General features: G+C 36.0%; 1 protein-coding gene across 2 annotated transcripts in view; it reads right to left on the reverse strand.

Annotated features, from left to right (window-relative positions):
* The window catches only part of N (neurogenic locus Notch protein), a 69,904-nt gene that overhangs the window by 15,917 nt on the left and 26,793 nt on the right, over positions 1-27,194 (reverse strand). For both annotated transcript variants that reach the window (XM_089839506.1, XM_089839425.1), the window contains exons 3-4: positions 3,657-3,931; positions 2,978-3,307 (exon numbers count right to left, since the gene is read on the reverse strand). In XM_089839506.1, coding sequence (XP_089695632.1) covers positions 2,978-3,307; positions 3,657-3,931 — 605 coding nt within the window. The remainder of the gene's footprint in view (positions 1-2,977; positions 3,308-3,656; positions 3,932-27,194) is intronic.

Consider the following 27,194-nt stretch of genomic DNA (forward strand, 5'->3'; position numbering starts at 1 on the left):
ATGGTATGATTCAATGCCTGATTTATTTATATAAACACTCAAATATTATAAACTCATGATGGTAAAATGAAGGGGTGGTCTCTACTCTCTAGCCAGACCAACCAGATCGAGATCGTAGGTGTTAAGAGTCATTTAAAAATACTATTTTTTCCTTCCTTGAAAATTGTTATAAATTATTATGAAAAAGTCTGGGAAACATCAAAAATTTAGAAGAAGGGGGAAGTCGAGAAATTATTTTAACAATAGCTTTCCATTGTTAACTTGTTAGGGTTACATTTTTTTTCTTTCCCTATGAAGCTCTTGGTTTCAAGTGCATTAACACTCGAGTCGTTCTCTCTTATAGTCAGATGGTTAAGTCGCTAACAAGTACAGATTTATATACAGGGGTGTTCCATAAAGTGTGGCTGGACAGTGGGATGGTTTGCTTGCGATTCTTAGTAAGGATTAACCAAATATTACAAGATGTAACGTACACATATAGAACAAAATTCAACATGAAGGAAATCAATAACTAACTAACTAACCATAAGACTGTTCTGAAAAACAACCGGGATTGTTTTTAAAACTTGAAAAACACTTGTTTTCTCACCTTCAGGACTAACGACCTTACGGTGACCTAACCGCTGACCCCATGAGAAATGAAATCTTATATACATTCCGAGAGATTGGACAGTTACCAACATATCCACGATTATAACCAATCATACACCTAATTCGCAGTGTCCAACCCCTCAACGCGTTACCATAATCCATTTCAAACTAGGTACACGGTAACCCCAGTGGCTTTTTTGGGGGTACTGACGTGGCCCGGGGACAGAACAAATTTCTCTCGCTTCGCGCATGGGTAATTTTTTCCACTCTGACCCCCGAATTTCAATCATTTCAAAACCCAGCTAGCACCTGATCAACAACACTACACTACTTTCTTTCTAACGAGAATTACCATTGCGTATCCGTACGCCTTAGCCTTGTCTAATCTATCAATGATCAACGTTGCACCAATACAAAACTTTAAATATAAAACATTGATAGAATGCCTGCTGACTCCTAATTGGTTGTAGGCTAAACTTGGGACAGTTGGAAGTAACTAAAACAAAATTCGTTAAAGTTTCCCTGACTTCCCAGAATTCCCCTGACTATTGTCAACCGTTAACTTAGCCAACACTTTAGCGCCTAAACGGCAACCATTGTCAATCAAATTTCTTTTAAACATAAGAACCATTTCAACTTCAACTAAGAGAAAAACAGTACGACACTTAACCACAACTTTTATAATTTTAAATAAAAAATTTAACAGCTGAAGAAGACATAATTCTAAAACCCTCAAGAGTTGACATCAGCACCCAATAAGAAAAGATAGAAGACAGCGTGGGCGGAAGCTTATTTAAATCATAACACAAAACTAAAACGGAAAGAAGACAAGAAAAAAATTGGGCAAAAGAATTCATCATCAACAGCCGCTAAACTTCATTTATATCGCTTAAGTTGTCTCGGGGTCCGCGTGGGGTACACACTATTCCGTTTTATAATAGGTTCCCTAAAGGTCGGTGGCGCAATTTTTTTATCCAAGGGGTTCCTTAAGGCCCATTCAGACTTTAGGTTCAACGTCAGTGAAATCATCGATTTGCTCACTTAATTAGACCACGTGTCAACTATTACGTATTAAAAGATTCGTGCACGGGTTTAGTTTGAAAACAAGTTTTCAGTTAGTTTCGTCGGGCAGTGACTGTTGAGATGGCGCCACCTCGTTTCGTTAGTTAGCGCATTTTCTTAGCCATAGCTCACTCGATCGTGCCCAAGTTACTGACGCGTCGTCGAGTTAGCTATACGCTTTAGCAGACGATACATGAAAAGTTTTATAGGATTCTTGGTGCAGTATTTGTTTATAATTTTGGATGAGCAGATATTTTAGTATTCAAAAGTCTTGGTTGTAAAAATCACACCATATACGCGACTCCGTTTAAGTCTTCTGCTCTGGCGTAGGGAAATGACCCTACCAACGCGACCGACGGAAACGTAAGCTCTTACTCTAGTCTGAAGGGGCCTTTAAAGAGTAAGGAAACCCATATGAAGACCACATGTCAATATGGCGCGCAGAAAACTCAAAACTTAGGCAAGCCACCTTCTCGGATTTCCACTCCTTCCGAGGAAGGGCGAGAGAGGGAGATTGAGAGAGAGAAACTAAGGGGGGGGGGGCGGGGAATGGGAAGAGGAACACAAGCACAGGAAGTCGGAGATTTTCTCGCCCTATTCGATGAAAGAGAAAAGGTCACGACCTACTGGCTGCCAGACCCCGTGAAAAAGTGCGCGGGAACTGAGGGTATAGACTAAAGAAAGAGAATACTGGGTCCCCGGCGGTGGGTAGGGTACAACGACACTAAGTCTAAACTACATTTCAAAATAATCTTGGTTGGGTAAAGAAGGTTGAATGGAATGTTACAGTTCAGTCGAAATTACACCCGAGGGGCCATTCACTTTTTTGTAAACTGTACCTTAAAGGAATTACAGTAATCTTTATAGGCATATCCTTAACAGACAGCAATTGCGCTTAACCAAGGCGAGATGGACTAGAAATCTTGGTGTGGCATGTGTAGCAATGAAAGTCTGGTCCCAGAGTACCTCGCGCACGACCCTACCTTTGGTAAGTGCTGCCGCCTAGCGCCATTTGAAAAAAGACGCTAATTCTCCTGAATTAACTTGTACCGAAGCTACGTTATAGGTATTATGGAGATAACTACTCAATCTCACCCCTATCCTCCAAGAACATTACAGTACATCGGCGAGTTGTTACCCTCTCTATTATTCCCGGGCCCATACTAAGTGTACACTGTGCATTTAAGAGTGAATATCCCCTCGGTCACTCTATTAAGATACTGGCCTAGACACCCCACACCCACCCAACCAGCCAATCTCGTGTGAACCCTACTTCCCCGGAACTCGAAAGATGGTTATTTAACAAAAAATAAAAATTCCTTACCAGGCGGACAGACGCATTGGTAGGTGAGTGGATCGACCGATCTGCATGTCCCTTCGTTTTCGCAAGGGCTTGGATCGCAAGGAATGTACTTTGATTCGCAATCGTGACCCGTGAAACCATCTTCGCATAAACATCGATATGAACCGACGGTATTAACGCACTTCCCGTTGTAACACGGGTTGTGTCGACATTCGTCTATGTCCAGAGTACACGTCGGACCTTTGAAGCCTTTGGCGCAACTACATTTGTACGTCCCATTAAGAGATTCGCAAGCCGCACCGTTTCGGCAAGGTTGTGAAGCGCAATGGTCCACCAGTTCGCAATGATGACCTAAATAAAAGTTAATCGGTTAGGCCTAAAATACGCAAATAAACCTAAATGGCTCATAACACAATAATGCATAAGTGAAGGTTGAAATTCCTCATAGGAAAAATGGGAATTTCGGTGTCTAGTCAAATCATGTGATCTCGATAAAAAGAGCTAAATATGATGCTAAACAATACGAAAACTTTGACTAAGTCAAAAAATATAGGATATTATAGGACCTTTCATGAAATTATAGGATAATATAGGACAGGTTAAAAAATACAGGACTTTTTAGGAATTAAAGGACCGCTGGGTCTACCTTGGGGACTTATCGGAGACAAAATAAAAGTACTTGATTTGATAGTGTACTAACCTCTGTAGCCAGCAGCGCAAGTACAGGTGTAATTATTTAAGGTAATCAAGGTACAAGTTCCTCCGTTCTGGCAAGGATCGCTGTCGCAGCTGTTGGGAACCGTGATTTCGCACAGGGATGCCGAGTAACCCACGGGACAGGTGCACGAAAATGTGGGGCCAGAAGTCACGCTCATCTCCACGTTGCACGTGCCTCCGTTCTGACATCGTGGACCGGGACCAGTATGGCAAGGGTTCAAATGTTGGCAGTATTCACCAACGTACATCGGCGGACAACTAAACAAAAACAATGAAAAATAAACAAACATTAGCAATCGATAACAAAAAATTAAAAAACTTAAAACAAGAAATTAAATATGTTCAAAGGGAGGGTGACAAGGAAAAACCAAGTAATTATTTTTAATATCGATTCTTCTACTAATTATAAGACCAATCTGCATAGTGAAACATTCAGGAAATAATACCTCAGTGTGATTTTAAAATTCAAATTAATTAAATGAGATTTCATCGATAATTTGAAATTTGCACCCCTGACCAATTCCCGTGGCCCGTCGGTCCATGTCGACTGAAATTTAGGCGCGAGATTTGATAAAAATTGCGCGCGATGCGAGTCACGTGACTGACAATAATGGCGCGAGATATTGAGCGTGCCACGTGAATTGTGTTAGGCCTAACAAGGCAGGGCGTTACGCGATTGGTCGGAGGTGCAAATTAAAAATTATGTATGAAATCTCAAACTTATTTGAATAAATCGACTTAAATTTAGTTGGCATTAACAATTAATTAACCAAGTAACTAAAATTATTCATGTCATATGTCGCGATAACTCCGTGGATTCATAAAGAACACTTACTAATAATATTCTCACACTAAAAATCTACCCCATAAACCTATAGGGAACAAAACATAAAAAAGTATTTTTGGAAAAAATGATTTAGTTACTTAGATTTGCATCTATCAGCTCAGCTAGTAAGGTTGGATGGAACCCAAAATCCCAAAACCCATATCCACCACCCATGCATGGAAGGGCAGGACAGGGGGCAGGACAGAGTAGGGAGACGCGTATTGAAGTACAGAAGCGAAAGTTAAAAGGAAACAACAATAGAATAGTTCAGGGGGTTTGTAATATTTCCTTCTTTGTAAAAGTTGACTTTTTCCCACGCTGAGAACAGAAACAGAATGTGTGTAGAAAGAGAGAGAGAATGGGAGAGACTTATTACGTCATACGATCTAAAATTGGCCTACAAAAAGAGAAACAGGAGGAGGATTCGGGAGAAGTTCTATTGAGGGAGCTCAAAGTCAAATCGAGCGCGAACGATGAAAATAAGTTCGGCGGTGTAATCGTTACGAACGTTACTAACAAATCAATTATAATCTGCGAACAAAATTTTTCGGGACCACATGTTACACTTTTATATAATTCTCGTTAACTAGTTACGAGTTGATGAATGATCACTGAAAAACGTGAGAAATGGATTCAGGACGTTTTAACGAACGAACGAACGAACCACACGATTTTCTTTTCGTGAGACTTCGTTAAATGGAAGATTAAAGAAAAAAGAATGAATTTTTTTAGCTATAATTAAATTTGCTTTAATCTTTAAAAGGGTACAACCTCATTTTTATTGTTAAATAGAGAATCAAACTAAGTTTACTTCCTTTCGAAGACAAATTTCTTTAAAATCTTAAAATTTACTTGTTAAGCCTATAACTTATCGTCTACTTAACCATAAATTAAAACCATTTAATTCTAACTCAATCTCTACCTAATATTAATTCAAAACACTAAGCCTAACTCATCGTTAATTTAACCCTAAATTAAAATATTACTAAGCCTATTAAACTAATTTAAAACCATTTAATTCTAACTCAATCTCTACCTAATATTAATTCAAAAACATTAAGCCTAACTCAAACTCAACTCAACTCTAATTCAAAAGGTTCCTGACTCAAATTAACCCTGATTTAAGAAGTGAATTAAGCCAAATTCAATCTCAATTCAAAAAGGTTAAGCCTAATTCAACCTCTACTTAACCCTAATTCAAAAACCCTTAAGCCTAACCCAAACGTGACACTAACTCCAACAAACGTCAAGTTTACGAATCGTATTTAATAATCTTCAAAACATCGAACTAAGCCTAACTTTGTAAACCCTATTTCATCCTCTCTTTTAAAAATTAAAACCCATCACTTTGAATACAATCCCGGAAATTAGAAAGGGGGGATGTTACGAAAAAACACAAGAAAAAAAAACCAAAATAGATAAGCATGAAGAAGAGAACAGAGAGCCGTGGGGGTTTCCGATAAGATTAAGGCCATGCAGCAGCCTGAAGTGTCAAGATAATTACAAGATTATAAAAACCCATTGGATCCTTAATCTAAAACTAAAAAATGAAATCCATTATTCTGACACTATAACCTCCACCGTATTTTCAAAAAATTAGACTTGAGAAATAATAAATAAAAATTCACATTCCAATACCTACAAGACTTCGGAATAAAAATATTTAACTATATGTTAAAAAGCGTGACGATAATTTGACGTGATGAACGAGGCGATAATTAGATCGACTTCATCATTTTCATCTTTTCAGAAAGTTTTTTTTTAATTTAATTTAAAGGGATAGTGGTATAAAAACGCGTGAAATTGACACTTTACTTTGTTAAATACCTAAAATTCCCTGACATTCCCCACGTTTTTCAAATTTCCCTGCTCAGTGGTAACCCTATTCTAGAAAAAAAATTGTACTATCCCTTTAAAACTAAAAAACTTCTGGTTCAGTCAAATAACACGAAACGGCTTTCAAATCACGTTCTTCTAACAAAACACGATCAGCTCAAATTATAAATAAACGGGTCAACATCAAAACAAGCTTTAACTTTAAAACATATCCCCGCGGGGAACTATGGGTAAAAAGTATTCGGAAATGAAAAAGATGTCTGCTACAAATACAATACGTCGCCTGAAGACATTTAGGAACAACTGGGTTCATAGTTACAACTTTTGGGAAACCGATTTCCCTGACTTTTCCAAGGTTTTTTCTCATATGTTTCCCTGGTTTTTTCCCATATATTTCCCTGGTTTTTTCCCATATATTTCCCTGACTTTTCCAAGGTTTTCCCGATTTTAGTTGGAGCCACGCCTTCAGAGCAAACTTACTCTAGACTCGCGAAATTCCCTAACAACACCGAATTTGACTAAAAAATAAAACACAATTTCCCTGAGTTTTCCCTGAATTTTTAGTGAACAATATTTTCCTGACATTTCCAGGTCTTCCATGTTCGTACATGAACCCTGAAGTTGCCTGAACAACTCGAAAATAGCCTGATTAAAAGTAAACTTCACACATCTGGGCCAATAAAAACACTGAAAGCCAAAAACCATAAAAAGAAAACATAAAAACTTGGGTGAAATTAAACCCAATAACAAAACGGAATGAAATTCGAAATCCATTTAGTTTTAACTCGTAACATACGGAAACAATGTCTACTAAATTTCCCATCCCACTCCCTGAGTCCCTGGCTATTTATATCGCTTTAAAGCTACCCAACAGTAGAGGCGATCTGAACCCCCCTACATAGGATCGGGGTTAACAATGAACTAGTTAGTGTTACAACTCCATAAATAAAGTCAAAATTGAATAGGGAGTCCACACAGAATCATAGGACCATAGAAGTCCCATAATTTTTGGTTATGGGAAACTCTTTTTAAATTTGTATAGAAGTAAATTAAGTTTTAATTTAAGCGTATAGTTAGTTTCTTTTTCCAGGAATGCATACAGCTAATTGGAATCATAGTGAACGTGAAAACCATTTTCATTCAAAGTATCTAGGCGGATTTTAAAGGAGGAGCTATGTATGACGAATTTCACCTCGCCAATTAATAATCTATCTCGTTGCGCGTTGCACCTTGCGCACGCGCCTAGGAACTGGCGTTGCTACCAACCCAATGAAACTACAGTTAGAAAGACGCCATCAGAATTTTAAATAGGCGTCTCAAGCCCGGTATACCCACAAAACCCGAATTCATAGAAACAAACATAGAAGATATGGTAGCGCAATAATTCCTAGTAGATGTATGTATTCCTGGAAAAACATATAGATTTTGGGAGATTTAAATGGTTTAGCGTGGAATTTACAACGTAGGGATTTAGTAAACTTTCCGACACCTCTGAATCATAACCAAAGTCACTGTGAGATAGTATATAGAACCCTCAAATAATTATTTATATTTTTTTTAGAAAGAGGAAAGTTTTTTTCGGGCCTTTAACGGGGGAGTGTAAAAACAGGGGAACTAACTTTTAAGTAACAGGAGAAGCCTGCGAACCAGGCAAAAAACGGACCGGGCCATGCAGTCAAAATGTACACATATTGACTTCCACCACAACTTCCACCCTCTACTAAGATCCATCCACATGTTATAAACGTTTATCGTAAACTATACAGGGTGTTTCTTCTCTAAAAAGGTCCATCAGTAATAACATAAGTTCATAAGATATGTTCACCATAAGTTTGTAAATTCTGGTAACTTAGAAACTGGAGCTTGTAATTTTGAAGTGAGTGAGGTAGGTCATAGATTCGAGGTAAAGCGAAGACGCCTGGTGAGGCGCAGCTGTCAAATTTGGGCTTAGTAATGAAGACTAAATAGGACCTAGATGGAACTTGGTCCTTCATGCAAAATTAATTAACCACCGAGTGTAAGACTTCAATTCTCGCTTCCGTCGAACTCCCTCGGACTAGCTCAAGCTGTAAGTCTCTCAGTAGCATTACGAAGTATAGCTAATGTCATTCTTATAAACTTATGGTTACATCGAAAGGAACGATTACTGATAGATATTTCAGAAACACCCTGTATTTTTTTTCGCAGCATAAACATTGTAACACACTAGTGACAGTATGTCGCTAAAATCCTCTTTTAGATTTATAAAAAATATTAATGTAAACCATATTTGGTAGATTTATCTATTAGTGTAGAGGCAGTAGTATGTACGTAGGTCAAGTAGGCCACGCTTTTGGTTGCTGATAAAAAGTGTTTTAATCTTTTGTTTGCGCCATTTCATATACACCCGAAATTACTGATAACCGATTAAGCGAATGACTGAAGTCGAACTTTGAAAACGACGCGTGTTGAGAGATAAAAGCCATCAAAAATGTGTACCCGAAAAATACTCCAGTTTACAAACTAAAGAATACCTATCTGATTAGGTTAGTTTGCAAAGAAATATAGAAAGACTCTCTTGAATTATATTAGTCATTTCATTTTTATTCACAAATTCCTGCTTGGTATTGCTATTGTTGTCTGTTAAGGTTTTAAGTTCACTAGTAATATTTGAGTTTAAGAGGAAAATGGTGAGATGGGTACAGAAATCTTCATGGCCTATAACGTAGTCTTTGTACAAGCATAGCCCACTCGATCCGCGAGCAGCTTGCGTCGTGACGCGCGTGATCGAGTGGGCTATCTACGGAAGCCCATTATTTTAAAATTAGGCTTAACGTTTTCTTGGTTGTATGTTACACGACGACGTTTACGTACACGTTTAGTTTCATTAATAAACTGTCACAAAAACGTGAACGTCAGTCAATACGCAACGCTTTACCTTTCAAGTTTAGCGTGGCGTAGTTTAGATTAGGCTTAACGCAAACGCAAGATTTGTCTGACACACAAATTCCCCAGACTTAATCATTCAAACAATAAACTTCCAAAAAAAAAAACCCCAAAAAGCAAGCGCCTCCAGAAGTCTGCCTGCGAACTCCACGCATACGAGAGACGACGAGTGTCACATCTGTTTGACCTTGCATGGCCTGTATGACCTTTCGCGCCTTTTTTTTTAACAGTATTAATTCTCCGGTATAGTTCACGACCTCTGACACCCTCTCTCTCAAAGGAGATCTGGCGCGTTTGGTGCATGCCACTTGCCTCCGTACATACGCAAAAAATGAAAAGAAATAAAAAGGTCCCTCCCTTCTGTTGTTAATGAGGTAACTATTGTGGGAACTGCATGAAGAGCCACTTCACTGCGCGACAAATACACCTTCCCTCAAAAGCCACCCTCGACAAATAGAATGGTTAAAAAGAGAAGCCGGGGTTAGACAAAGGCTTAATGGCAGAAGCTTGCCCTTCCTAACACGTTTTCTATTGAAATATAAGCCAAGGGTGCATGCATGCAGGTTGCCCTTTGTATAAAAAAGGTTTATAATGGGAAACTAGAATAGCTTGCCCACTTCTGTCGGGTGGTGGGGATTCGATTTTGATAATAATGGCTTTGGAAAAACCGCCGGGGTTTTGAATTTGAAGTGGATTATAAAACAGTGAACAAATGGTTTAGACTTAGAGATATCGAGTCCTACTCCTACAATGAATGAAGTAATTGTAAAAGAAACCACACCGATATGGCCGCAAATCGGTTGGTTTGTTACCACTTATAAAAATTCTATTTGGGAAGTTTGAGAACAGAAGGTGCACAATTCAATTTTGCTTTCGGTGGTAAAAAATGAAATGAAGAAGTAAGGATTCACACGTTTTAAAATAAAGTTTAAGTGACAGATTGGTTAAATTCTATGGTTTTAAAACTTCAAATAGAATAAAGACGGACTTAAATATATAATAAACATGGAGGTAACTTTCCAGGTGCGTAATTTTAAATTGAATATAAAATTATAGCTAAGTAAATTTTAAATTTAAACAAAATTTAGTCTAATAACAAAAGAAAAATTCGAACTTCCTTTCACCCAAAAAACAAACAGATTGGGTTCTGTTGTATGAGAAAAATAATTCATTCAAATTTTCAAGTATTAAACTATAACCCTTTCTCCCACGAACTACAAGGCCATAATGCTTACTTACACCACACCAAGGTCTTTCATCTTCAAAATCGCGTGGTCCAAAAAACCACTTCCCCAACCTAAAACACACACAACACGTGACCCCCGGACGCATCACATCTTTGTCAAAGCTACATAAGTACTATGAGCAAGGGGGGTTGTTTAAATTGATACGGAACTCACATAATATGTTCGGGGAAATAACCCTTTTAGTCTATAACCCCATCATCTCCCATGCTAATTTCGAAGGTCATAGTACTTCCGGAGGAGGGGGAGAGGAACCATGCAGATCTTGTCGTGTAGTGTTAAGCGTAACCCTTTCCGGATATCGCACGAGTCTTATAATAAACTAGATCAGAGTGGCGTGGGTTAATTGGGTAACAAATATTTGATACGCTTTTCGAGTGCGGTAACAGTACGTGGTAGCCATTACTGTTTGGTTTGACTGTAGTTGAGTGACTTCAGTAGGCAATGAAGGAAGAGGATGGTAATGTCTAGGGCCTAGTGTTTCGATTTAGGATTTGTGTATTAGTTTTAACTATAGCTACAGTGAAAGTGTTTTGAAGGTCGTACAGGATTATTTTTGGTTAGGGTTAGTGGGTTACCAATTTTGAATTTTCCCATAAGTCTTTCAAGGTTATGGGAAATTTACACTTTTTTGATGGGTGTTTTTACTTTGAACTGATGGTGTGGAAATTTGATTGTTGTGATTAAAGTATTGTAGGGGTTTTGGGAAATTAGGCTTAGCAAGTTTTGAGAGTAGGAATTTAGGCTTAGCATTATGGAAGCTTAAAAAAAGTGGAAGTGTGCAGAAAATTAGGGTTAGCAAGATGATTAATGAAAGATTTAGGCTTAGCATAAATTATGGAAGCTTGAAAAAGGTGTTAGACTGTAGCAAATTAGGCTTAGTAAGATTATCTGCGTGAAAGCTTAAAAAGTAGAGTAGGAAAATAGGTTTAGCCTAAATGGTGATAAAAAGTATGCAATTAGGCTTAGCAAGTGGACATATAAGACCTAAAAATTTTGGTTAATACAAATGCGTCAATAAAGCATCATATCGCAGTACAAGTTAGTAACGAGTGTCTACCCTCTCGGAACCCGGGCGTAACTATAGCGGGCGCAAGGTAAATAAATATATTAACAACGGTTTGGTAATAGCTTTATCCATAACGAAAAAACCTGGGAAGAGATCTGAAATAAATGAATAGATGGCAAAGGCCTAAGTATAAGTAAAAGTAAGAGAATCGTCGTCGATTAAATGTGATTGAGCGCGCGGGAATGGGAAAAATTCTTCTTTCCTCGAAGATCAGCGACGCGTGACGTGTTCCTCGGTTTCTCCCATCAACCCCTGCGCTATCACCGTTTGTTATAATCTCGCCCACCCCCTCTCCCTTAATAACAGACCGACCAAGGCTTAAAAAAGAACTAGGGAATAGCATCCATAATGGATGGGATAATCTTGATAGATTCTCTATAAGAAATTTATTTAATTGTTCGAATCACAGCAGCCTAGGAACCGTTTTAAAGACATTTTCACATAACCTTGAAATTGTTTTAGGGTGGTGATGGTGGAAGTAAGTAAGTCACTGACTGACTAGGGATCACTGGGCTCGATTTACCGTTAATTCTAGTATTGATCTGATTTAAGTTCTATTTTAAATTAATTAGTATTTAATTAAGATATAATTAAATAATTAACAAAGTTTTAATTAAAAATAGCGTAATAATTTTTATTTTAAACTTATTTTTAAATCAGTAGATAAATTTAGTAGGTGTTAATGTTAACTTTAATTATTTTATTTAAATACACCATTATTTAAAACTAAATTAGAATTAATCATGTTATAATTAAAAATAAGGTATAAATCTTTGTTATAAATTATTTTTAAATCGTTGGAGTTAAATTTAATTAATTTAATCTAATCTAATAATTAAAACTGAATTAAAATTAATCACCTTTAATTAAAAATAGGTTATAAATTATGTTTCAAATCGTTGGAGTTAAAATTAATTTAATCTAATATTATAAATACACCAGTAATTAAAACTAAATTAAAATTAATCACGTTTGATTAAAAATAGTGTATAAATCTTTAATATAAATTATTTTTAAATCATCAGAATAATCTTTAATTAATTTAATGCTTCATAAATTAATCATTAAAATTAGTTTGGTATTGAATTTTGTAATTGGGTTAAACTATAAACAATTAAATTCAGAGAGTTAGAGTTCCACTATCCCAATGAAAAAATTAATAAAAAAATAAATCCCAACTAAACTACTAAACCATCATAGACCGGAAACGGTTCTGAATGGAGCCTTCCAAAGGGGGATAGACAGACACGAGATATGTCCAGCCCTGCACGCGATTTAACGGAGTCTGGCAGTACTGCACACAAATATTAATTCTAACCCACCCTTATTAATATTCTAAAATAAAGCCTTATTTCCCCCCATGCACTACAGCAGCAGCAGAAGAAGCATAATTGGTAGTAATTAGTTCTTGGAAACTTGGTAAAACCATTAAAGTACTATCTAATGTCGTAAATACATAATAAACCGGTTCTTTGGTATGTCCATGCGATCAAAACAATTAAAAACAGTGTCGTCTCGTGACTCTCTCGTCTGGTAATCTGTCGTAGTCGTTCCAGCCTTTCAGGGCTAACGACAGCCGAGCGCATGCGTACTAATTTAATTTACAAAAGGGGGCAAAAGGCCATATCTATCCATGTAAAATGGTTGCCACAATTTGAAATTAAGATTTTCTAGCTGTTTTGTACAAGTATTTACTAATTTTTTTTACCCGGCTATTTACCCAATTTTTTACCCGGCTATTTACCCAATTTTTTACCCGGCTATTTACTAATTTTTTACCCGGCTATTTACTAATTTTTTACCCGGCTATTTACCCAATTTTCCATCTTTTAAGAATAGAAAAAAGTTAGTATTCAAGTAGTAAATTATAATTTTGGTCTAAATTCAACATTCAACGACCTTTCAATAAATTTTGGTCTACTTTTAACATCCCGTGATTTTTCCCGGAAATATTTCGCCTATTTTTAACACCTCCCGAGTCCCGACATTTCCATGACCTGTGTCAACCCCATCCCATACACACCAATTTCCCAACAGACAACAACAAAATTAGGCGCACTCAATTAGTAATCAGCAGAACTGAATTAGAACATGGGAAAAATATAAAACACAGAAGTAATTTTGACTCTCAAGATTAATTTACGTCGCAAAATATGCCTGCGGGGTCAAATAAGCCATGAGTCGAGTTCAAATCTGTACCGTTACAGAGATACGGCACCCAATATTATTGTTCATACGTAATCTAATAGAACACTGCCACTACTACTAAATAGAATAATAGGGATTCCGTTGGCGTATGTATTATATTATCTGGTGAAACCAAGCGTGAACCAAAAACCAGCATAGGGGTTCCTAACTTTTCGTGGAAAATTATTTGGTTCTCACTGTTGGCCAATTTTTACAGTCAGATCAGAGTTCATGGATATTAAAAGTATATCTGTATCCTGTGACATACAAGAGGTAATAAAAATATTAAAATAAAGTGCAGTTCACAAGTTTTTCTACTACATATTTCGCAGTCAAGTGCACTTGCATTTTGTATTTATTGTTTAGCAGATTTTAGAAATGGGTTTTTTTTTAACTTCAAATGGGCAAATTTAACATTAAATTACATAATGTCAATCAGAACTAACTAATTTGTTGGTTTATATTTAAAACAATTACGTAAGATTGTTAAGTGAACTCGCAAAAATTGTTGTGACCTTTAACCTCAAGTATCTTAAACCCCAAGTGAAATTATTCAAATTATCAAATAGGGACTTTTTCTAAAGAAACAGACAATTAAAATGTCTTTAATTAAATTAAAATGATAAACAAAATCAACGTCAACATTGTACGTTCACCTTTGACCCTAACCTTAACCACTAAGTCTAAACCGAGACAATTAAAATGTCTTTAATTATCTTAAAATCATAATAAACAAAACCAGTCATGAAATCATAGCTGACAAACAACAATGTCATGAGTCAACATTATCCGTTCACCTTTGACCCTCCTTAACCACTAAGTCTAAACCGAGAAAATCAAAATGTCTTTAATTAACTTAAAATCATAATTAGCAAAAATCAGTCATGAAATCATAGCTTACAAACAACAACGGTAGCAGTCAACATTATAAGTTCACCTTTCACCCTAACCCACTAAGCCTAAACCATTAAAATAATTCTATATTTATTTCTGATTGTCATAAGCTATATTGGTAGGCGAAAAATAGACCTAAAATAAATCTGTGACGTTTCTGATTTTAATATCCATGGCCCTGGTACCAGTACCGGTACCAGGGGGTGTTTAAATGACACAGGTGATGGTCTCAGGTCGTCGAGTTCCACACGTCTTCCTTTATATGTCCATTCATCCGGAACCATTTGACTTGCGAGGGGAAATACAGCCCTTCCGATATTAGTTTTAAATACGCTGGTTTTTTTTTTTTGGAAATGATACTAACTTTCTAGGTCTAAATTTAATTGACTTAGCGACAAAGGCGTGTCCGTGTCGTGCTTCCGCAGATGGTGGTATTCGGTCGGTGATATACGCAACTGGTGTGGTGTGACATATGGAAACCGTTAACTATTTAAGGTAATTGCTTTAAACTTAATGTGAAAGTAAAATAAAATAAGGTATTTTTAAAATTAGAAATGTTATGGTTGGTTAGAAGTTCTAAGATCAGATAAAACAGTTTAATATTCAAATTACTATGGTTAACTTTATCAGGTTTTTTCCACTAACTATTTGTTTTAATTAATTTTCACAAATTATTTTTCAGGCCAAGTGTTAAGAATATTATTGTGTTATAAACAATTGCAGGTCTTAATTTAGGCAATTACGCTTTAATAAAACATTTATTGTAACGTGCAAAAACTGCTAGGACACGTGTTCAAGGTTGCAATTTATAAGTAAACCCGATCAATTAATTTCCCCACTGACTTTTCCAGGGTTTCCCTGAGACAAATACTAAGCCTAGGCCATGCTTATTCATTTCTTAAATAATGGTTGTTAATAGTTATTCTTGCATTTATAAAATCCAGTACTAATTTTTGTACTGTCAGACTCATAAAGCACCACCGATTTAAAAAATCAATTGAATTAATATTTCTACTATTAACATTAATTTTAACTTAATAGCATCCGTTGAAATTTAATAATTAATTAAATTAATTAACTTTCCCTTTCACGTAGTACCAAAGACTTACGTTCGTTATGGCATTTCTTTAAATAATTCTTAACGTGTATGGGAAATTTGAAAAAAGGGGGAGAATAATTTCATACAACCATAAAATTTCTAATTCGGGTGTGAACGCTAGAACTTCATCTAAATTCCACGTTCACTTAGATTGCGAGGGGCTCATCACTCAGCGTAATCAACGTTACATATTGTAACAGATACTTTAGTTCAAAAGGTGGTTTGGGCACAGATATCTAGGGTTAATACTGATTGGGTATAGGGCTTCAAAGTTAGTGCCCAGTCCTCCAAATTTGGTCTGTAGTTACAACGTTTCATAAAGGAGTGATTAGTCCCTCGTATTTTTGTCTTCTTTTCTTCAAGAGCCTCGAGTTAATCCGTTGTAAGACGTTAAAGAAAAATTTTAGTTTTATATCCAACAGCGCGGCGTGGCGTGGCGTGGCGTGGTGGTGGTGGTACCCCATCTTTTCTTTGTTTACGTGTTCGGCATAACCAATTTTTTTTTTCTTTACAAATTTCGACAACTCCTTTATTATCGTCTATGAGAAAAAAAATAGTAGTCCTTCTTTCCTCCACCTCTCTTAATAACCATACCATGGATGACCCTAAGATGTATCTCACAGCTAGAAGTAACATACTATAAATAAGTAAGTGGTGCTCTTGTAAAATTCGCAATGGTAAGAATGATTGCCAAGTAATTTTCATATTCAAATTCACCCTTTGAAGTTTTCCACTTACTCAAACCAGACAAATATCCCTAATTTCCCTGAATTTGACTAAAAATTATAAATTTATCTGAGATTTCACTCAATTTTAGTAAAAATTATAAATTTCCCTGGGATTTCACTAAATTTCACTACCAATTATAAATTTTCCTGAATTTTAATAAAAACTATAAATTCCCATGAGATTTTCACGAAATTTTACCTAAAATCATAAATTTTTTTAGCCAGCAATTTAATTCCCTGACATTTCCAGGACTGTCCAAACACTGTCAAAACCAAGCAGACGACACTTCGAATTCGAAGGCCCCTCCCATTCAAAAATGGTCTATCACCATTCGCCAGACTTACACCTACAACACTACTTCTACATCTATAATGCTGGTACCGGTTATATAAGAGACAGCGAAAAAACTTCAAAACTTTTTAAGACCGCGGGATGGATGTTGTACATTACATTACTATCTAGAGAAAGAACTTAAAATTAAACTTAAGCCTAAAACTGATGGCTCGCTACAGGGAGTGGTCCACCAAGCAGAAGATAAGCGTCCATGACGTTTCAGGGGGGCCAACCATTATTTTTCATCTTGGTCTTCAAGAAGAAGGGATTTATTTTTATGGGTTAGCAAATGTTCCCGAGTTCAAAGCCTACCCTTTGTAATATTTAAAAGATAGTCAGGCACACTTCTCTGAATTTCAATTTTATTTTTTTTTTTTAAATTTTAGGCTTAGCATCCGTTAGCGTTAAGATGCGGTTTTAATCATCTTGAAAGATGCGAGAAGAACATAAACCCCTCCCTTAAGATTGATGGACGCAACTGAATTAATAGCGGGCGTCAATTATTTTCCCGAATAAATTTTTTTATTTTATTTTTAAATTTTTTTTTCAAATTACAAAACATTATCTTTATTTTAAAATAAACGTTACGTTAGTTGATTAATACTAGACTGTTGTTTGTAGTCTAATGAGATAAAGGTCTTCGTTGAGTAATTATAGGTAATTATCTAATGTTTAATTACTTAAAAGGGGTACACCGGGCTGTAATTTTGTTCTTTTTAACGGAAAGAGCGTATAAAATAATGAATTTTATTAATTGGAACCATGTTTCTATCTACAATATTAAAGAAGATACGAGCAATTAAGTCCGCGAAGCATTGGGGAGCACTCCTACTGGACGACTAGTATCACCTGACTGATTCGTCCAATAGGGGTACTCCCCAGAGCTTCCCGAACTAAATTCCTTGTATCTTCTTTATTATTGTAGATAGAAACATGGTTCCAATTGATAAAAATCATTATTTTTTACGCTCTTTCGGTTAAAAACGAAAAATTCTAGCTCGGAGTATTTCTTTAAATGATTATTTTTATTTGTTATGTAGAAAAGTGCGAAATAAAGTAAAAATTAACTTGTAAATATATTACATCACGCTAGTACTACAATTATAAAATTACCTCAAATCAATATTAAAATTCCCTGGCATCCATTCTTTGATTTTCAAAATACCTGATTTTTCACGGTTTTCACAGATGACAACCGTTATACACTAAAATGACCATGAATTTCTTAACCCTAACCTTAAAAACTAAGGAAGGGTGAAATATTAAAAAACACCTGAGAATTTAACCAACCAAATTAAAAAAAAATTTATTATTATTATTACATAAACCAAAACAGGAAACTAAAGAGGCAAAATCGACCGCCAAAAAGATGCTTATTTTTTAACTGAAAAAAATCAAACAAAAAAAAAATCCGGAGGTTAAAATGTAAATTTTTAAAATAAATAAATACGCCAAATTTCCAGAAAGCAGGGGGCCAAAACAAAAAAGACAGTAAAGAGTTCCGGTTGAAAAGATTCTCACACGCTATTCGCGTGTTTCGCATTATATACTCATCGGTGAAATACTAAAGAGATAGTCGCAACCTAAAACTAAACTCCAAAATTCAGGTGGATGTTCTTTGGGAAATCAATTTTAAGTCGAAAATGTAAAATCGATCACCCAAAGTACATCCCCTTAATTTATGCATGCAGACTTATCATAAACCCCCTGTGTAAAGATAGAAGGTACAAACAATTTCGATAAACAATCAATTCATTTCCTGAAGACAGAAATAAGTTGCTAACTATCCCTTGGCCATTTCTTATATATAGACAAATCTCTAAATTCTTGGAGAAATTTAACATTTTTCTTATAAAAATCCAGAGGGGGGGGGGTTGCAAGAAAGCAAGGGGAGAGGGGGGCTAATTGCTTGAGCTGCAACAGAGCGTGTCCTACGCAAGGAAAGAAGAGTTACTCAACCACAGGAATGACGCGAAAATTTCACTCTTTCGCTTTCTATGGAGTATGGACTTTCAAATATCTATTTACAACTTTGTACAAAAAAGACCAAGCAAGACCCAACAAAAACTTGAACCGGCGTTTTGTGTTAGCGCTATAAAAAAGGGTTGATACTTTGATACTGTTCTCTCCCATTCAACCCCTTTTTAATCTGAACAAAAGAGTTAATTAATCTATTCCTTTTATATTATTTAATTTAATTTAATATGGGGTGGAGTTACGAGACCAAAAAGGAAAAAATTAATTTGAACATACAATATTCATGTGTTTAAGGAGGAATGAATTCCTTTTGGGAGTTAAAACCCAGTAATTTTACGCTCACTTAAGCACAGGTTTAAATGATGAATTTCTTTAATTAATACGCGTTTAAATTACATGGATTATTATATTCTTTCCCACGGATAATAGATAATTTAAGCGTAATTAATGTTAATTTCGTAATAACTTATTAATTTTTCAAATTGATTAAGAAAATAAACGAAATAATTTCTGAAATTTCAAGAATAAAAGAAACTTCTTAAAGTAAATAAGATATGTTCTATAAGTTTGTAAATTCCGGTAACTTAGAAACTGGAGCTTGTGATTTTGAAAAGAGTGAGGTAGGTCATAGATTCAGGGTAAAGCGAGGGAGGCCTGGTGAGGCGCTGCTGTCAAATTTGGGCTTAGTAATGCAGACTAAATAGGACCTAGATGGAACTTGGTCCTGCATGCAAAATTAACCACCACCGAGTGTAAGACTTCAATCAAATCGCTCCCGTCGTTCTCCTTAGAACTAGTTATCTCGAGTCACCAGTCTCTCAGTACCATTACGAACTCGTATAGGTAGTGTCATACTTATGGAAGGAACATATCACTTATAAACTTATGCTTTAATTATAAAAAGTCTCCGCGATTGTAAGAAAACCCTTGATAAATTTCAGGATCTGAACGATGACATTTTTTACAAGCAATACATCAACTCCCCTCCTCTCCCCCAAATTTTCCAGGGCCCTAGGGGTCAAAAGGTTACTTACTCTATAAGTATAAAGCCCCTACATTCTTTTCCAAAACCCCAGCGCAAAGAAACTCGGCTATACAGTGCACCATAAATTATGAGAAGATCCTATTGTTTATTATGATGGTACGTACCTAGTCTATTCTAAGCCTCAGGTAAGACCAACTCCGTCCAAGATTTTTCTTCGTCTTTTCAAAAGCCAGTAAGTACAACAGAGAGAGAGAGGGGCTCAGTCGTAAATAATAATTTTCAAAAGTGAATGAATGGAGTCATAGGACACTTGTCAAAATATGAACAACATAACATGGCTTATAAGATAAATGAGACTGTTAACAATGAAGTAAGTATCCAATCTCTTGCACGGTTTCCACAAAGATAGATGAAACTTCATCACCTCAATATATTGCTTGGGTTAAAGGGAAGAAAGTTCACCTTTTGTGGGAAGAATTTAAAGGGGTAGTATAGTAGTAGATCAAAGTTAAGCCTTAGTTTATTTATAATTGGTTCAGATACCGATTTCTCATTTAAAATTTTTTAAATGGGTTTTCACTGACCGTTTAAAGACATTAAATAATTTTTCCTGGACAGTTTAATTTTAATTTCATTTGTTATGTAGATAAGTCAGTGGTTTAAAAATTACTAACTAGTACTTAAATCAAATTTAACTTGAAAATATATCACATTAACTAACATCATACAACTTTTGGAACACCGATTCCTTGACACTTCAAGGTACTTTCCCATAAATTTCCCTGATATTTCCAGAAGCAAGACTACCTAGAAACGGCAGGAGTGGTTTTTTGGAGAAATGACTTAGTCGAGCCTCACAAATTTCCCTGATTTTTTTGTAAAAATTACATATTTCCATGAATTTTACTAAAAATTTCTCTGAATTTTCCAAAAAAAATATGTATTTTCCTGAACTTTAGTACAAATTATTAATTTCCATGAATTTCCCCTGTTTATTTCCCTGACATTTCCACCAGGTCGTCCAGGTAAATTTGTACGAACCCTGATGTACTCAACTCTCAACATAATCTCTCCTTACTCATCTTTTACGATGGTAATCCTCCCTCATACCAAAACTCCTAAAAACCCCCAACTAACTTAACAGTAAGAACTAAGCCACACATCCATCTATTTTCAATACCATATAAAAACTAAGGTTTCTAAGCTTATCTTCAGTGCCAAGTAACATTGACGAAATCGCATCAAGTCGCGAACCCGGATACACCAACCAGGTAAGTGTCTGTAGACAAGATTACGCGTTCGAAAAATGTATGCATGCATTTTATTTTTTTACATAAGGAACCCCACAATGTACCTACGCCTAATGCATTACCTTAATATATTCACAGTAGATGAATTAATGAAGTACAAACGGGGGACTGTGAACCAAACCCAGCATCCTTCAAGGTTTAACAGTATTACTTTGGTACAAATGAACAGAAAATGGAAGGAACGATTTGGGAAAAGGGAATTTTTTATATATATTTCATTTTAGAGGAGAAATGGCACTTATCTACGTTTGCGTCTATTAGATGGTAATGTATTTTTAACATTGGGTGCCATTGCTTGTAAGTTAAAGACGTGGTTTTTTGCCAACAAAAAATTGAATGAACATCCGGAGAGACGCTGGATTTTTTTTATATTTTATATTTCATTTTAATATTTATATAATTATTATTTGAAGATAAATTTTTTAGCAAAAGCAAAAGTAAAGAAACAGAAAATATTTGTGTTAAGAAAGACTTAATACAAACATGGCCCGTTTTTAACCTATTTTTTGGGGCCCCTTATTTAATAATACGGCCCCCTGAAATATCTTGGGCCCTGGGCATCAGCTGTACCCTTAATCCGGGCTATTATATTTAAGTAAATACACCCAAAATATTAAAAAGAAATAAAATAAATAAATAATTCCTTGACAGGGATAGATTTAATTTTAAAAGTAGGAATGGAGAATGCTTAGTATTTACTTCAGTTATTCCGACCCATAGCCCCCCCCCGTATAGAGTCCCTCCTAGCTCCAACACGTAACGAAATGTTTACATTATCTTATTGGCTCACTTAAACTACGTTTTGATAACGTTGCTGTCGGGGACGGCGAAAAATACGTAATTCCTTTTTACCTCTGTCGCTATGACCCTCCCGTCTCTTCTTTCATACCCCCCCCCCCCGTCCCGTGGAAGGGGGGTCCGGGACTTTGACGCGCGCCCAGATATTACTCTGTTCTCCATTCTTACTTCTAAAATTAAATATATCCCTGATATCAATAATAATAAATAAATAATGAAATTTCCTAGTAATTTTCAAGAAAATCCATGACTTTTCCACGAATAACCTGGTATTGTCATTCAATTCTAACAATTATACTAAACCACACCAATTAAGCCAATTAAAAAAAAAAAAGTTAAGTTTTAAACAATTTCAAAAACTCCGGTACCCCGCTATGGTGTCACTCCCTTCAACGGCCCTAATTAGAATTAGATTCAATTACGTTAGTGGTAATCTAACACTAATTATAGCATGATATACAATGGCCCTGAAAAATGAGGAGGTGCATTGGGAGGGGGGAGGGTGGAGGGGTGTTACGGTATCACTTTGAAAATATCGTGAGACAATCATCCATTTGGTTTAAGAGAGATCAAGGTCGATCGCTATATAAAAACATCAGAACACCAATTTTACCGTTCGGATTTTTTCCCATTAAACACATTTCCGTTACGAGACCTTAGTTAGGCTTAAGCTATTTAATAGTGGGACAGTTTTTATTCATTCACGTGGGAACAAAATTACTCAAGGAAAATCGGTGTAAATTATTATATCAGAATGAGATTACGTGTACATACACGGATAATATTTATTTTAATTGCGGGATTAAGAACTTATGATTTATTGACTAATTTATTAATAATTAATTTACCTTAAACTTTCTAACGTAATTATTTGCAAATAAAGGTCCCTTGAATTTTACTAAAAATTACAAATTTCCTTTCAATTGTCCCCTAAATATTACTAAAAATTATAAATTTTCTTGAACTTTCCCCGGAATTTTACTAAAAATTACAAATTAACTCGCATTTTCCCAGGAATTTCACCAAAAACTATAAACTCCCTTGAATTTCCCCTAAATTTTAATCAACAATTATTTCCCTGACATTTCCAGGCCAGGTTTCTCCACGACTACAAATTCGTACGAACCCTGCTGTAACTGTTCCCACTCCACCACCACAACATAATCCTACACAACTCTATCCTCTAACACTTGTACCAAAAGCCCAAAACCCTGGCAAAAGCCAAAAACTAAAACTGAAAACGCTTGGAGAGCTCGAGACTTTTAGAACCAACCGAAAATACAAAATATTCCTCCTCATTCCGGGATAATTCGGGGAATGTCACTTAGATCGAACCCGTATAAAGCAAAGAAAACCGAAGCCAAGTGGCGCTTCGGCAAGAAAAAAAACTCCTACCATGGGAAGATGTTAAAACCAGCCTTCCCTGCGGACTAGTTCCTAAACTTACAAAAAGTTCCCAAGTTCCAACAACCAGCCATTTCTTGAAAACCTAAGAAATATGCCACGCATATGAAGTCGCTGCTTGCTACTTCATCAGCTCCCGCTATATGGTAAGCAAGCAAGCGCCAAGCGGTCCTGCCTCGAGGCACCTATTGGCCTTCGAAAGACACTCATGGACCATTTCGATTAGCCACCAGAGCTACGTCTAATCCCGCCTTCAAATTTATCAATCACTCGATGAAACAGAAGATGGGGAGTTAGTAACTCGAAATGGTCCATGGTTATACTCATGAACCATTTCGATTAACCACCAGAGCTAAGTTTAATCCTGGCTTCAAATTGAACTACTACGCGACGAAACAGAAGTTAGTAGGTGGGTAAACTCGAAATGGTCCATGGTTATAAAGAGGAGAGGATAGGACCATCTTGAGTGAGACTGATATGGCATGCCAGGACATCGCATGAAGTTTTTTCTAAAAGATTGTATGTAGATAAACGAGATATTCCAAGATTTTAGAAAATTCATTCGTTCTCTGGAGAAATGCTGCCGTTTTGCGTCATGGCCTCTTTTAAGAATGTATACAGAGTGTAGAATTCTGATAATTGTGGCATAAATATCTATGGGAATTCAATCAATTTTGAGTAGAAAATGTTAATGTTAATTTCTATTGCACACATTTTGCAGTCCGGGGCACTGTTTTCCGAGTTATGATTTGATCATGAGTGTTTTAGGGATGACCCCCTTAATTAAATTAAATTAGCAATCATTGTCTAAATCAGTTTCATAATTAAATTTAGGGGGTCATCCGTAAAATACTATGTACAATCTTAACTTGAAAACAGTGGCACTTGTGGCATACAAAATGGAGATAGAAAGTTGATTTCCCAAAGAACATAACACTTACTTTTTGGCAGACTTATCAGAAACACCCTGTATTTGGGGACAAAAATTAAAAGGCGGTTCCTATACAGCTTCCGAGGAGACTGTTTGGTTGGTGGGTTACATCCGATGGACGGACGCATGGTAGTCTGATTGCCTTCATCAATCTCTTTGTCAAGCCGACAAGAATTATTTTTTCTTCTTCTTGAGTTTTCATTTACATATTTTTACTTCTAATTTACAATTTACCGAAGTAGGTAATTTTTATTTTTTAAATTATTGGGTATACCTGAAGTATTCTTTAACAGAAGCGAAAATTATATAGATGGATATTTGGGGGCCCTCACACAGGTAAGGTAAGGTAAGTTACTATGGGAGGTATTACTTTACTTTTCCCCAGGCGTTTGTTGTACATTTTCCGCTGTAGTTAGGTTAATTTAAGTTTAGTTATTTTGAGTTTTTGAGGTCTTTAGGTATTATTTAAACGGCTGCCTATACTAGATCAATTGAAGTAAGGTTACCCTACAGAAGCAAGAAGCGATATCTATTTTACTAGGGAGAAGTTATAAGATGCCTAAGTATTCGCGCGCCATAGTCCCAGTCCCCCTTTCAAAATACAAGGGGGGGGGGGACGTAAAAGGAGGCCGGGCTATTTCGCTAGCTCTCCTCAGTCGGAAAATACACTGTAATTTTCGTCATTCGCATCGCGCTGACGTACGTTTTCAAGGACCAATGAGATGCTGCTTGTAATTTAGAGGCGGGGATTAACTCGGGACCTACGTACGTTTGGACTTGAGATAAAGCTAGAAATGTGGCGAATTTATTCCTTCTCCCTAGTAAATTAGATATCATTTCTTTCCAGAAGTTTATCAATTAAATTAATATTAATTATTTCCATAAGTTAATTGAATTAAAAATAATATACCGTTCTATCTAATAAAATGTGCATGAAAAACTTAATTATCAACCCAATTTAAATTTGCACGATTTTATAAAGTCAAGGTTCAAATGAGTGACAACCAACCCTTACGACGTCATACCTTATTCTCCAATATTCAAAATCAATTCTTAACAATAATCGGTAAACACCTCGACTTAAAAATTAAATAACTTAAACCAATTATAAAATTTGCACGGTGTGGGAGGTCAAAAGTTCAAAAAATAAACCTTAACCCTTACAATATACTTCCCAATTTAAAAGAAAAAATAACCAATTCTTAACAATAATCGGTAGGTACAATACCCTGTTTGAAAATTGCTCTACTGGGAGTCCGTTCTAAAAACAGCGTGAAACCTATTCAATGAAACAAAATCCAGCGCGTCCCCCTCTCTTCTAGATGTCAAAGATGGACGGTCCACCCTTGAATCTTAACTCTGAAGGCATGACATCTCAGCTTGCTTCTCAAAACCCAATTCAATTCAATAAAAGCAAAATCATACCTCGGACTTCATTTCAAACTTAAACTGGCTTTAAGAAGACCTACTACAAAGTCTAACAACGTACCTTCCGACCAAGTCTAATTCGCCAAGGCGATTATGGCTGTTTGAGGCACCAGTAAGGGATGGACAAGCGAAAAACTGGACCCCACCCTGGAAGGGAATTCGCTCTTTACAAACCCAAAACCTCACAGAAGCGATTTACAGAGGGGCAAGTCACTCCAAAGATAATCCGTTTCGTGTACACCGACTAAAGGTTACTAGTAATGAAGAAACTATGACCTTGATATACCAGACAACTATAGATGGTACGCCTACTCTAAAGGGGCTAGAGAAATTTCCCAATCCCCGTTTCTTAACTTTAACTGCGCATGCGCTTCAGGGGTTGCCAGTAAAATTTGTTATTAAAGCATCTCCTACATCGTTCAGGTTTGAAACTGAACTGAATTATCACTGAATGGAAGAGAACCCTAAAGAGGCAGTATTACGTATACAAATGTCATACTCATCCACTCATCTATCTCTTAGCTCAGTGTCATCCCCTTCCCTACTGGGCACGTGCAGTATTGCCTCTTACAAGAGCGCGCCTAGAGGGAGGGGGTACACAGTCTACACCCCCTTTCTAACGACACTACATGGAATATTCATGATCAGAGTGATTAGCCCCTCGAACCAAATGCACTGAAAACTCGAGAGGGAAAAAAATATATATCCGTTGTCGGTATCTTTTGAAAGTTGAAAACAGAAATTAAGGTACGGCATTAAGTATTAATCCCAGATATTTTAAAGTATTGTCAAAGGTAGGGTACTGCCAATAGGGGGAATAAAAATAAATGGGGAAAAGACGACACTAGCGTGGTCTAACTTAACTTGTACTTTCACTTTCTAAGGCCCACACGTCAACGAACACACTGACTGATTCCATGCACGGAACGGAACGGTTGGTTCTCTCAGCGGGTTTTCATAGAAAGTAATTTCAAACTCGTCTTCTTTACTTCTTCTATTATAACTTTAGAGAGAAAATAGATTACTACTTCAAGGGTCTCTATATAAAGTTGAAATTGTGGACAGACCGGCGACAGGTAATTTAGGGAAGGTTTTCTGTTGTCGATGGTAGCGTTAAGTTTAATTTATTTATACATGCTAAGGCCTCAAGAGGGGTCGGTCATTTGAAAATAAGGTTTTTCTGGATTTTTAGTTAGAGCTAGAGCGAGTAGAAATCCAATTAATAAAATTGGAGGATTTTTGGATTTTCGTTAGACGCAGGTCTCGATAAATAAAATCCGTGGATTTTTGGATTTTCGTTAGCTCCGGAATATACATTAGAATTTTATAAAATAAGTTTTCTCCGAATTTTTGAATTTTTTTCTCTGGATTTTTGGATTTTCTCCGAATTTTTGTAACTTTTTTCTAAATTTATTTGATTTTTCCCCGAATTTTTCTAAATTTATTTGATTTTTCCCCAAATTTTTCTAAATTTTTTGATTTTTCCAACTTTTTTCTAAATTTTTTGACTTTTCCCCGAATTTTTGTAACTTTTCTCTGAATTTTT

Source organism: Phalangium opilio, unplaced genomic scaffold, assembly GCF_054372755.1.
Source record: "Phalangium opilio isolate 3A_F unplaced genomic scaffold, DU_Popi_V2 ptg000002l_1, whole genome shotgun sequence".
NCBI classification, from domain to species: domain Eukaryota; kingdom Metazoa; phylum Arthropoda; class Arachnida; order Opiliones; family Phalangiidae; genus Phalangium; species Phalangium opilio.